We start from the raw sequence: 14221 nt of genomic DNA on the forward strand, positions 1-14221 counted from the left end.
GCAATCGGAGTACTAATAAAATCATTATTATTGGTGTTGGAAGAGGCAAGGCCACACAATTTGGTATTATCTTGAGCCATCGCGACAAAGCAAGCAATCCAACACACGAGCACACAAAAAGGCAAACAGACGAACGGAAGAGAGGCGAAGAAAAGGCAGAACTTTTCGAAAATCTTTTTAGAAGTGGGGGAGGGGAAAACGAGAGGCGAGTAGCGAATAATGTAATACGAGAGATGAGAGTTTATGATGGGTACTTGGTATGTCTTGGCTTGGCGTAGATCTCCCCGGCAACGGCGCCAGAAATCCTTCTTGCTACCTCTTGAGCTTGCATTGGTTTTTCCCTTGAAGAGGAAAGGGTGATGCAGCAAAGTAGCGTAAGTATTTCCCTCAGTTTTAAGAACCAAGGTATCAATCCAGTAGGAGACAACGCGCAAGCCACCGAATACCTACACAAACAAACACCAACCTTGCAACCAACGCGATAAAGGGGTTGTCAATCCCTTCACGATTATTTGCAACGTGAGATCTGATAGAGATGGATAAACGGTAAAGTAATATTTTTGGTATTTTTAGTTTATGGAACGGAAAGTAAAAGATTGCAAAATACACTACAAGAAATATGTCAACTTATGACCTTCTCTTAGTGACCCCAGCTGAATTGGTCGTAAATTCACGGCCATTTCGCTTGGAAGGGCTCAAACCCTGAAATTGCTTGCACCAAATGGTCACAAAGCAAACAAGAGGCGCCAATGACCTTATTTCTACCTGATTACGACCAATATAAATGGTCATGAGGTTGTGAACATGGATGCATTGGTACTTATTGCTATGACTAGGCGCCACCTCATCAGTTTTGCCTATGTGTCATGTCCATGTGACAATTTTTGCATTAGGTTGTGAAGCAACCTATATTTCTGTCATTCCAAAAATTCCCAAAAAAATTGGGCATTCTTTACTATCCAAATCATTGCCTCATGACAATATTCAACTCCATTTGCCTGGTAAATCTTCCTCGGCAAATTTACAAAGTTTTTGTTCAACTCGAACTGTTGTGAAGGAAGTACTAGCTAGGCATATCCTAATGAGCTGAATTTTTGCCACATCTTCTATATTCCCAAATCATAGCTCTCCACAAAATTTGAGCCCCATCTAACAATACATGTGAGTGTGGCTTCAACATTCATATTTCTGTCCAGTGTGGTACGTTGCAAAGCAAGTGACACCTAGGCTCCTCCATTTGAGCTGCAAATTTTCCAAGATAGTGTCCTTAGTAGATGATCATCCTCAGCCAAAACTCAGGCCCATTGGCCATGCGCATTTCCCGTACCACTAATCAAACACTTGGGGTGCTAATTCATGTTTGAGCTCAGTTCAGTCTCCTCGTGAGATTGTTCTATTGCCTTCTTCTTCCTGGCACCTATTAGGGGAGTGCCCAACCCACTAGACATGCCTAGGCCGCCCGGAACGGGTGGCAACACCACGGTCACGTGGTGACCACACGGCGGGCATGCGAGTCTACGCGCTTTGGAGTTGGGGCCCTGGGCCACCATCCAAACCTCAACATATCACCACCAAACCATGTGTTTCTGATTAAATAGATACTTATGTACCTATAAATATTTTTTGGAAAAAATAAAGAGCAAACTATGAGGTAGCTGCAGTTCAAATTTGACCCGCTTCCTACTCAATCATCGGAATTTTGTCTTTTTCACCAGAGGTGTATATGTACTTTTGATGACCAACCATTTTGTCAATTGTACATTAAATATGGCCTAATATATTATAAAAATTACCTGCTCCCATTTTGCAACAAATATATGGTAGGTCCGTCACAAAAAAACTCATTTTGGGCACTCGAAAAATGGAAAATTGATTTTTCGTCCAAAGAAAATGAAAACTCCCTTAGGCAACATTGTTTGCCATTCCAATATGCACCCTTGTGCACAATATAAGATCATTTGAACAAACTATGCCATGGATGTGGCCATAAGATAGATCATTTGGCTTGAAAGCCATGAATCTTCAGAGATGATAGCTCATTTGTGAGAACACTTTTTTAAAATAATTGCCGTATTACAAGTTCATTATTTTTCCTGGTAACTTGGTCACATATAATGACACAATGCGAAGGTTTTCCAATTATTTATTTATTTTTTGAATTTTTTTATGCCCGTTTCAAAATGCGGTCAAAATGGTGGGAATGACCGTTCCTAGCTAGTGGATGAATCTTGGAATTTTTTTGGTGTTTCTCTGATTAAATATTTATCTAGAAATGATTTTTGGAAAAATAAAGAGCAAACTATAAGGCAGCTACAGTTCAAATTTGACCCGCTTCCTACTTAATCGGCAAAAAATTGTCTTTTTCACCAGTGGTGGATCAAAACTTTTGACACCCAACCATTTTGTCAATTGTGCATTAAATATGTCCTAGTATTTTATAAAATTTATTTGGTCCAATTTTGCAACAAATATATGGTAGGTCCTTCACAAAAAAACTCATTTTGGGCACTCGAAAAATGGAAAATAAATTTTCCGTGCAAAGAAAATGAAAACTCCCTTAGGCAACATTGTTTGGAATTCCGAGATGCACCCTTGTTCACAATATGAGATCATTTGAACAAACTATGCCATGAATGTGGCCATAAGATTGATCATTTGGCTTGAAAGCCATGAATCTTCACGCATGGTAGCTCATTTCTGAGAACACTTTTTTAAAATAATTAAAATATTACAATTTTATTATTTTTCCTAGAAACTTTGTCACATATAATGACACAATGTGAAGGTTTTCCAATTTTTTGATTTTTTTTGAATTTTTTATGCTCGTTTCAAAATGCGGTCAAAACGGCGGGCTTGACCGTTCCTAGCTAGTGGTTGAATCTTGGAAAACTTTTGATGTTTCTCTGATTAAATAGATACTTATGTACCTATAAATGATTTTTGGAAAAAATAAAGAGCAAACTATGAGGCAGCTGCAGTTCAAATTTGACCCGCTTCCTACTGAATCATCGGAAATTTGTCTTTTTCACCAGAGGTGGATCAAAGCTTTTTACACCCAACCATTTGGTCAATTGTGCATTAAATATGTCCTAGTATTTTAGAAAATTTATTTGGTCCAATTTTACAACAAATATATGGTAGGTCCTTCACAAAAAAAACTCATTTCGGGCACTCGGAAAATGGAAAATGAATTTTCCGTGCAAAGAAAATGAAAACTCCCTTAGGCAACATTGTTTGGAATTCCAAGATGCACCCTTGTGCACAATATGAGATCATTTAAACAAACTATGCCATGAATGTGGCCATAAGATTGATCATTTGGCTTGAAAGCCACGAATCTTCACGCATGATAGCTAATTTCTGAGAACACTTTTTTAAAATAATTGCCGTATTACAAGTTTGTTATTTTTCCTGAAAACTTGGTGACATATAATGACACAATGCGAAAGTTTTCCAATTTTTTGATTTTTTTTGAATTTTTTATGCCCGTTTCATTATGGGGTCAAAACAGCGGGCATGACCGTTCCTAGCTAGTGGTTGAATCTTGGAAAACTTTTGATGTTTCTATGATTAAATAGATACTTATGTACCTATAAATGATTTTTGGAAAAAATATAGAACAAACTATGAGGCAGCTGCAGTTCAAATTTGACCCGCTTCCTACTAAATCATCGGAAATTTGCCTTTTTCACCAGAGATGGATCAAAACTTTTGACACCCAACCATTTGGTCAATTGTGCATTAAATATGGCCTAGTATTTTAGAAAATTTATTTGGTCCAATTTTGCAACAAATATATGGTAGGTCCTTCACAAAAAAAACTCATTTCGGGCACTCGAAAATGGAAAATGAATTTTCCGTGCAAAGAAAATGAAAACTCCCTTAGGCAAGATTGTTTGGAATTCCAAGATGCACCCTTGTGCACAATATGAGATCATTTGAACAAACTATGTCATGAATGTGGCCATAAGATTGATCATTTGGATTGAAAGCCACGAATCTTCACGCATGATAGCTAATTTCTGAGAACACTTTTTTAAAATAATTATCGTATTACAAGTTTGTTATTTTTCCTGGTAACTTGGTCACATATGATGACACAATGCGAGAGTTTTCCAATTTTTTGATTTATTTTTTATTTTTTATCCCCGTTTCAAAATGGGGTCAAAACAACGGGCATGACCGTTCCTAGCTAGAGGTTGAATCTTGGAAAACTTTTGATGTTTCTCTGATTAAATAGATACTTATGTACCTATAAATTATTTTTGGAAAAAATAAATAGCAAACTATTAGGCAGCTGTAGTTCAAATTTGACCCGCTTCTTGCTGAATCATCGGAAATTTATCTTTTTCACCAGAGGTGGATCAAAACTTTTGACACCCAACCATTTGGTCAATTGTGCATTAAATATGGCCTAATATTTTAGAAAATTGATTTGGTCCAATTTTGCAACAAATATATGGTAGGTCCTTCACACAAAAAACTCATTTTCGGGCACTCGCAAAATGGAAAATGTTTTTTTTGCCAAAAAACTCATTTCTGAAGACACATTTTAAAAGATATTTATCTTATTTCTTATTTGTTATTTTTCCTGAAAACTTGTTCACATTTGGTGATACAATGAGAAGGTTTTCCATTTTTTTTGAATTTTTCAGGTCATAAAATAGCCGACATGATTTTAACACGTTAATTTTAGTCAACCACGACCAATTTAGATTGTCATAACCTCATACTGTAATCTGATTGGTTCATGGACGTGTCACGCGGATCGTGCATCAAACACCGTCGGATGATCTGGGATCCAACGGCAGTCCTCAGCTCTTCCACACCATCCCCAAAACCCTAGCTATGTCCTGTGGTCATTTTCCATCCACCCCCCGCCTCCTTTCTTTCCCTCGCTCTCTCCTCTCCCCTTCCAGATCCAGCAGAGCTCCTCTCGATCCCCTCCCCTTCCTCCCCGCTGTCGCGACGTCGCACCCTCCCCGCTAGCCCCTCCCACTCCAGCCGCCGCCCCCATTCTCTCCAGATCCAATCCAAGTCCCCCTAGTCCACCGCCCCCTTCCTCCCATCACTACACCAACCTCGCCGCCGGCCCACCCCTGGTCCTCCCGGCACCTGAGCGCACCACCCACCGCGTCCACAGAGACTGCCGTGGACCTGCGGTGCGCGAGCTGGAGGACGGCGGGGGAGGCCAACAACCTGGCGCCGTGGGCCGCCGTGCCGCAGGACTGCGTGCCGCACGTGCACGCATACCTCACTGGCCCCGCCTACCGCTCCGACCTCGACCTCATCGCGGGGAGGCCTCCGCCTACGCCCGCGCCGCCGCCGCCGCCACCGGCGCCTGGGTCTTCGACGTCGACGAGACGCTGCTCTCCAACCTCCCCTACTACGCGCAGCACGGATACGGGTGGGCGACCCACGCTTGTCACATTCCGAGATCGCGGGCCTGCTATTAACACACACGGTTAATTTGCTGTTCGATTGCAGGCTGGAGCTATTCGACCACCAGGAGTTCGACCGGTGGGTGGAGACGGGGGAGGCGCCGGTGATCCCCTCCAGCCTCCGCCTCTACAGTGAGGTCCGCGACCTCGGCTTGAAGACCTTCCTGCTCACCGGCCGCAGCGAGGCCCACGAGGGTAGAAAGAGTTGCCGTGGACCTACTATGTACGTACGCCTCCTCTCCTAATCCCCACACTGCGTTCAGGTTCAGTCAGGAAGTGTCAAGACCATTCAGGTTCGGGTTCAGTTAGGGGTTGTCGGACATTAAATTCTCAACATCTGCATCGTGAGTAACACAATAGCGAGACCACTTTGTCAGTTTGGCTGCAGCTTGTTAGTCTCAGCAGGTTTCAGTCGACATCTAGCCGATTTAATTTCTGGGTTTCTTTTGTACCTCAACTTGGACTATAACATGTTGGTTGCAGTAAGTGCTGCAACTAGTAGATCAGTGTAGGAAGGCTCCACAGGGTAGAAAAAAGCATTGCTGGGAACAATTCTGTTGGTCCAGTGCACTGTGGAATCAATCAATCAATCCGGCAACAATTTAGTCTACTTATTCAGCCATAATAGCTCAATCCGTTCCAGTTATTGTCGTGCCTTTGTCCACAAATACACATTGTTCTACAATCAATCTCTTTCCAATTTGCAAATAGCATATGTTAACTCCGTCCGCTGTATTGCTTTTCAAGTCACTGTGTTGTTCTTTCAGTGGCATTTAGTCTGTTGTTGTATGGTTCAGAAGCTCGGATGGGATTGTGCAGACAATCTCTCTCTAGTTACTTTGCGCATGTAGTACGGATTAAGTTCAAGAACTGCTTCTGTAGCATCATTGCTTTTCCCCAGCAAGCTCAGTGAAAAGATGCATTGGTTGCTTTTGGTGCACATGGAGGAACATTTTTCTATAAAATAACTATTGTGTAGTGAATTGTACTGCTGGAGTAACATTCTTCTATGAAATAACTATTGTGTAGTGAATTTTGCTGCTGTAGATCAGATGGCATGGAATAGGCATTAGTCTAAAAAGATTTTTGTTTTATGGCGCCTATGGGTTCTTGGCCTTTGTTTATCTGTTATGCTGTGTGCTGTGCAAATATACATAAAGCACACTAACCTACTACTGCTATTTTCAAGTATGCCATCACAAAAGCCTTCTGTGTTGCTTTTGTCATGACATTCTTCTCGGTATTTGCCGTTGTGCCAGTCGGAGGTGCCGCTGCTACATTTGGCGGAGCTACCGCTGCCGCCCCAAAGGGCAACCTTCATCAGACACTACCTCATAACAGTGCCTCAAAGTTCTGTGCCCCATCTCCCCTCTTTCTAATTTACCGAAATAAAAACATTGTAAATACTAGTAGGAAAACATGTTAAATCTTTTGTGTATAGAACTGGAATAACCCTGCAGTTTGGTTCCGCAGAGTGGTAAATTCAAGCTTACACTTTATGGGTTTGTGTTCCTTTGTTTTATTTTCCTTTTGATCTGTACTGTCAGTTGGCTAGTTCTGCACTTGTCTTCTTTTTTTCAACCTTGTTTCATACTGGTAGAAAAATATGGAACCGGAACTATCATCAACTTTTGTGGGAAATACTGATCTTGACATTGTGACAATTCATCCTGGCGTGACGTGGGTACTGTTTGAGCATATTTTGTGTAGTGTCCACCTAAGAGCGGTGATTTCGTTGTTACGGTTCAGAATAGTGTTTTTATACTTGATCAGTGCACCTCTACTGTTCTGGTTACTTTTGCTTTCTTCTATGTAGTTCTCCAGGGCATGACAGTTTTATGTGTGGCTTGTTATTGTGTTACCAGCCTACTTTCTTGTACTGACTCTACAATCAGTGACACACCTCTTATGATTTTTGTATTACCGATGGCTTAATATTTAAACCGTTTAGCTTGATTTGAAATTGAAATCATAGGTTTTTTTAATCTCATTTTGAATTGTTTGTAGTTGCTCCAGGTCCTTCTCTAGCTGTGTTTATAACTGTCTTTGTTCCTTTTTTGATAACAGGACCAGTTTGACACGATTGACTTGTTGGACAACGAGATTGTCAAGCTTGAGAACTTCCCTTTCATGTATCGCCCAGGGAGCCCGCACCTGATTACAACTTACAATGAGAGGGAGCAGGTGACGCCCAGGGAGCTCAGCATCCGAGTCCCGGCCATCCTTCGCAGCAAGGATGAGGAGGGCGTCAAGGGCTGTCGCGTCGCCGGAGCCGTCAACAACTACACCTCCCAGCTCCTCACCTACGGATCATCATCACAATTGCCATCTTGTAAATCTTCCCGCCAATGTAATGTTCAATTAGATCATACGAGCTTCAGCACATCTCTTTTGGTTGACTGAATTCGTACTGAAGATGCCATGTTTTTCTGCGTGGAATACTGCAGATAACCTGATGGAAGCGCTCTTGTTCCTCTCACACTTCATGGGCGACATCGACAAGGTAGTACTCCTGGCAAACCCCCCAAGTGCCCGATTTTTGCAAGTGTTTCTGTTGCGGGTTGCAACTTAAGCCGATGCTTCTTGTTTATGTAGCCACTAAAATCTGTACTTCACCATGTAAGGCTAGTTCAGACTTGAGGCTGAACCCTTCTCTGTGTAGTATGATTCTGAGGAAACATATGTCAATAATGCTGAAACTTTTCACGTTGGCGTTGCTATGTTTGATGTGGTGGTGCCAAACAAAACTCATATGCTTATGCTGCGCTTACTTTTAATCTTGTGAACATGCTAATTTAGAGGATGTACTGTAGTTCCACTCATTTATTCTGTGTGATGAGCTTACTTTTGTACTGCATCCACCTTCTTGTTTACTTTGCTGAACCATGTCTTGTGTACTAATCATGAGTTACTAGCATTAATTAAACCTGATAAGTATGTATACTTCTTTGAGATACAACTTCGACATTGCATGTTTAGGAGGTTCAATTTCTATAGGTGTTGCCAAATGAATGTGTCAACGTGTCTCTCCTTAGGAGTTGATTAAACCGCATATGATCTACTGTATCAATTTCTTGCTGTTCAAACATTGAAATCCTGGTTCATTTTTCAAACATTGAAATGTTGTTGACCCTGTCTTTCTATGCTTAAATGATAAAATTTCGCATTTTGCTTGTTCTAACCATTTTGCTTGATAACTTGCAGATGCTGGCCTTCATTCATGTTTTGTCGTGAGGTCCAGGATGAACAAGTTGGGAGAAGCATTGGAGCTAGTTATACTGTGATAGCTGTGTTACCTGATGTGAACATTTTTTATTGTAAAACTAATGTGAACCATGTTTGGTTGTAATAATGTGCCAAGTTTGGCTCTTTTTGATTGTATTCATGATGTGAACCATATTTTTCTGGATTAGTCGTGCTCTGTTTGAAGCATTTTGTTTCCTCTTTGTTCTGATTTAAATATTGTTATTTATTTACTGGAAAATTGAGATCTGAAGAATATAACAGTGACAACTGGGACTCACTTATTAGAACCTGACAACTGGGTCCCATCTCACTAGTGGGCCTATCTTCTGAAAAAAATAAAATCAAAAACTTTGGAGCCAGAAAGGCCATGCCCTAGAAAATAAAAAGGCCAAATTGTTGGGCCAGGCCCATGTATCTAGAGAAAATTAACAGAAAAAATATACAGTAAAAATGCTGAATTGTTGGGCTCGGCCCATGTAAAACGCCGAATCGGACCGGGCTGATTCTTGTGCCACATCAGCTTGCCACGTTGGATGCCTACGTGGCCCGAGGAGGTTGCTAGTGACCAAAAATTTGGTCGTGGAACCAACGACCTTTTACATATCACAAAGAAGGTCACTAATTTCAGTTTACGACTGCCAGCTTTTGACCTTCTGTTTTTGGTCACAAAAAGGTCGCAAATGAAAAACTATGACCTTTCAGCGGCCAATAGTGAGGGTCACAAGTTGACATATTTCTTGTAGTGATAAGGGAACGGCGACAGAAATTGGCAAGTTGAAGGGAAACTAATATGTTGTAAAATAGACATGGATGTCGGTGTCAAAACCGGCGGATCTCGGGTAGGGGGTCCCGAACTGTGCGTCTAGGATTGATGGTAACAGGAGACGGGGGACACGATGTTTACCCAGGTTCGGGCTCTCTGTGTGGAGGTAATACCCTACTTCCTGCTTGATTGATCTAGATGAATATGAGTGTTACAAGAGTTGATCTACCACGAGATCGTAATGGCTAAACCCTAGAAGTCTAGCCTATCAGTATATGGTAATGAATCTGTCCTATCCGGACTATGCCCCCCGGTTAATATAGACACCGGAGGGACCTAGGGTTACATGGAGTCGGTTACATAGGAAGGGATCTTCATAATTGGTCGCCAAGCTTGCCTTCCACGCCAAGGAGAGTCCAATCCGGACACGGGTATAGTCTTCGGTCTTCGCGTCTTCACAGCCCATCAGTCCGGCCCAATGAGTAACAAGCCGGACGCCCGAGGACCCCTTAGTCCAGAACTCCCTCAACGGGGGCCATAGAATTCACTAGAGGCTTCTCTGAAGATAGAAATTATTACGGTGGGTGAACAAATTACTGCCGAGCAATTCATAGAAAAGCGCAAAGTTATGACGATATCTAAGGCAATGATCATGAATATAGGCATCACGTCTGTGTCAAGTTGACCGAAACGATTCTGCATCTATTACTATTACTCCATACATCAACCGCTATCCAACATGCATCTAGAGTATTAAGTTCATAAAGAACGGAGTAACACTTTAAGCAAGATGACATGATGTAGAGGAATTAACTCAAGCAATATGATGAAAACCCCATCTTTTTATCATTGATGGCAACAATACAATACATGCCTTGCTGCCCCTACTGTCACTGGGAAAGGACACCCAAGATTGAACCCAAAGCTAAGCACTTCTCCCATTGCAAGAAAAACCAATCTAGTTGGCCAAACCAAATCGACAGTTCGAAGAGACTTGCAAAGATATCAAATCATGCATAAAAGAATTCAGAGGAGATTCAAATAATATTCATAGATAAGCTTATCATAAATCCACAATTCATCGGATCTCGGCAAACATACCGCAAAAGAGTATTATATCGAATAGATCTCCAAGAATATCGAGAAGAACTTTGTATTGAGAATCAAAGAGAGAGAAGAAGCCATCTAGCTACTAGCTATGGACCCGTAGGTCTGAGGTAAACTACTCATGCTTCATCGAAGAGGCAATGGTGTTGATGTAGAAGCCCTCCGTGATCGAATCCCCCTCCGGCAGGATGCCGGAAAAGGCCCCAAGATGGGATCTCACGGGTACAGAAGGTTGCGGCAGTGGAGCTCCCCTGGATGTTTTTGGGGTATAAAAGTATATATAGGAGGAAGATCTAGGTCAGGAGGTCAACGAGGGGCCCACAAGGTTGGGAGGCGCGCCCTCCACCATTGTGGCCGCCTCGTGGCTCTTCTGACTTGCACTCCAAGTCTCCTGAGTGTCTTCTGGTCCAAGAAAAAATCATCGTGAAAGTTTTATTCCGTTTGGTATTCCTTTTCTGCGAAACTCTAAAACAAGGAAAAACCAGGAACTGTCACGGGGCTCTAGGTTAATAGGTTAGTCCCAAAAATCATATAAAATAGCATATTAATGCATATAAAACATCCAAAATAGATAATATAATAGCATGAAACAATCAAAAATTATAAATACGTTGGAGACGTATCAGGAGGGCCCCTTGCCCTCCCGCTCCGAATCGTGTAGCCCGATCCTGCTTGCGGACAGCGAGAACCACAAGTAGTGCCAAGGAGGACTCGTGTAAAAGGTGAGGAGACAAGAGCATCCGCCATTGCCAGAGTCGAAGAAGCTCCAAGCCAAGATCCAAAAGTGCCCGCCGATGACGACGTGACAAGGGTAACATGGGCTCCATGACGGCGCCTCAAGCAAGGATACGACACAACGCGCCGCCGCCGTCGAGGCCGAGAAACCGTTCAAGGATTTTCATTCGTGGCCCAAGAGGGACGCGACACCACGAGTATCGCTGCCGCTGGTGCCGAAGCACAGGGCTTTCACCCGGACCCGCTCAACTGTGCCACACGAGGCCTCCCGAGCACCAGCCCGCACTGGGGTGAACTTGTCGACACCAAGCCAGACCTCCCGAACACAATCTGGGCACCGCCAATGCAAAAGCACCACATACACCAGGAACTCCCAACACAACATCATCCTCCGCCGACACGGTGCCTACATCACTGTCGCCAAGACGCCTGTTGCGGGGTCAATCTGATGGACCGCCTCCCATGGACGCCGCCTCGGCGTCCAGGAGAACCCCCGACCTTGCGACACCACCAGCCAACATGGATACTCACCAGAGATGACACGCCCTCAAGCCAAGGCTAGGTGCCGCGGCGGCCACCAGTCCGCCTGCACCGTCGCCCAAGCAGCCACCTCCTGAAGCGCCGAGAAGGCCCCACCGGTGGCGCCCAGGCTGCCCACAACCAATAACCTCCGAATCTGGCCGATTCGGACTGCTACTGCCGCGGCCAGCGAACCTGCGAAGCCCACCGCGCCAGCACGCCACGCCTGCGGCCCGCCGCCAACGCCCGCCTGTGCGCCGCCGCCGTTCGACGCTTCGACCTGCGAAAGCCGCCACCGAACTGGGAGAGAGGAATCCCCGTTGCCGCCGATGCCAGCCGGCCTTTGCTCGACGGCGGCGAGAGGAGCGACTAGGGAGGGGAAGGGGGTGGCTAGGCCTTCTAAGTTGACCCAACCTTTTTAGTAATAAAGCGTCATTTATCGAAAATAAATAGCAATGATAGCTCTGAGAAGTCAGAGACTTCTATCCATTTTGAGTTGTCTCAACCAGAGCTGCTCTGAAGACAAAACGACTTTTTTTATTTGTGAATCTAACACACCAGGCATCATCACACGCTTCGAGATGGAAAAGATTGTCGAAAAGAATAGGTCGTCCATCCATCCCTGACTAATTCTTGTTCATGCATCATGTGTTTTCTGTACTACTGTACTGCCATTTGAGTAAAAAAAACACAAAATCATCTGCATATACAGATCCAACCAAAATAACCATAATAAAATCAAAAGCTGTTGCCTTGCCTCCAGAAATTTGCTATACGTCTCGATCGATGCTTAATGCCCTCTCTCTGTACGTGAGAGCCTCTGGCGTGGCCATGTCGGGGCAGTCGGGCGTCTCATTTTCGATCAGAAAATTGTTCGCTACTCGCTGCAGTACCGTCCTGTCCCCTCTCCTCTCCTCTGGCGCCAACTCACACGCAATACACCGGAGCTGGCGAGCTCCTCTCCGATTCGCCGAACCATCCATCCATCCGGCACGCCACGCTTATCTCCAAACCCCTATATAAAACCCCTCACGCCCCGCTCATTCCACTCACACAACACAAGCTTCCATCAAGCTTTCTCCTCATCTTCATCTTCTAGTACTTGTTCTTCCTAGCTAGCTATAGTTGGGAGCATCGAGCCCGCACGCATGGCTCGCATGGTGGTGTCGGTGCTGGCGATCCTGCTCGCATGTTCTGCCGTTGCTTCGGCGAGCTTCGACAAGGAGTTCGACGTTACCTGGGGTGACGGGCGCGGCAAGATCCTCAACAACGGCCAGCTCCTCACGCTGGGGCTCGATAAGATCTCCGGCTCCGGGTTCCAGTCCAAGCACGAGTACCTCTACGGCAAGATCGACATGCAGCTCAAGCTCGTCGCCGGTAATTCCGCCGGCACCGTCACCGCATACTACGTACGCCGACATTCATTCTTTCCTCTGCTTTTCGGTCTTGATCGGATGGCACGGTTCGCTAACTTGGTTCGGTTTGGTGTGTATGAATGTGCAGCTGTCGTCGCAGGGTCCGACGCACGACGAGATCGACTTCGAGTTCCTTGGCAACGCCACCGGCGAGCCCTACACGCTGCATACCAACGTGTTCACGCAGGGGCAGGGCCAGCGGGAGCAGCAGTTCCTCCTCTGGTTCGATCCCACAAACGACTTCCACACCTACTCCATCCTCTGGAACCCAAAGCACATCATGCAAGTGGATTGATCGCCGTCGCCCAACCTTCTTCTTTCTTTCAAGAACGCCGGCCATCTATTCAGCACAGGATGTTCAGTGACTAATTTTCTTGTAAATGCAGCTTCATGGTGGACGACATGCCGATCAGGGACTTCAAGAACCTGGAGGGAAAGGGGATCGCCTTCCCCAAGAACTAGCCGATGCGGCTCTACTCCAGCCTCTGGAATGCCGACGACTGGGCCACGCAGGGCGGACGCGTCAAGACGGATTGGTCCCACGCGCCGTTCTCCGCCTCCTACCGCGGCTTCAAGGCCGACGCGTGCGTGGTAATCGCCGGCGGCCAGCCTCACTGCGGCGCCAGCGTCGGCACGGAGGTTGCCCCCGGCTCAGGCGCGGCCGAAGATTGGTACGACCAGGAGCTGGACCTGTCGCGGCAGCAGCGGATGCGGTGGGTGCAGAGCAACTACATGATCTACAACTACTGCACGGGCCCCAAGCGCTTCGCCAAGGGCGTCCCGGCCGAGTGCACCATGTAGTCCACATGTGGATCGCCGGAGGAAGACGACCGGAGATGTGTAAACTAGCCGGTGGCCATTTACGCCCAGTTCATGTAATTGTGCTCACGCCCAACTCGTGTGTAATATATTTCCTCCTCTAGTCCTCGTACGTTCATCACCAGTATGCTACTCTCTGCTCACCTTATACAGAACTGAAACATTCGGTTCCACGA

At 45.0% G+C, this 14221-nt stretch overlaps 1 protein-coding gene and 1 pseudogene across 1 annotated transcript in view; both read left to right on the top strand.

Moving 5' to 3' along the window:
- Positions 1-8881, top strand: part of LOC120969052 (uncharacterized) — a 65517-nt gene extending 56636 nt beyond the window's left edge. Inside the window, exons 2-6 of the mRNA XM_073504373.1 lie at positions 4847-5407; positions 5488-5664; positions 7509-7791; positions 7889-7944; positions 8646-8881. Of these exons, the coding sequence (XP_073360474.1) occupies positions 4847-5407; positions 5488-5664; positions 7509-7599 (829 nt within the window). The 3' untranslated portion in view covers positions 7600-7791; positions 7889-7944; positions 8646-8881. The remainder of the gene's footprint in view (positions 1-4846; positions 5408-5487; positions 5665-7508; positions 7792-7888; positions 7945-8645) is intronic.
- A 3963-nt stretch (positions 8882-12844) lies between these two features.
- Positions 12845-14221, top strand: LOC109737897 (probable xyloglucan endotransglucosylase/hydrolase protein 23; annotated as a pseudogene).

Source organism: Aegilops tauschii, chromosome 7 (genome assembly GCF_002575655.3).
Source record: "Aegilops tauschii subsp. strangulata cultivar AL8/78 chromosome 7, Aet v6.0, whole genome shotgun sequence".
Lineage (NCBI taxonomy): Eukaryota > Viridiplantae > Streptophyta > Magnoliopsida > Poales > Poaceae > Aegilops > Aegilops tauschii.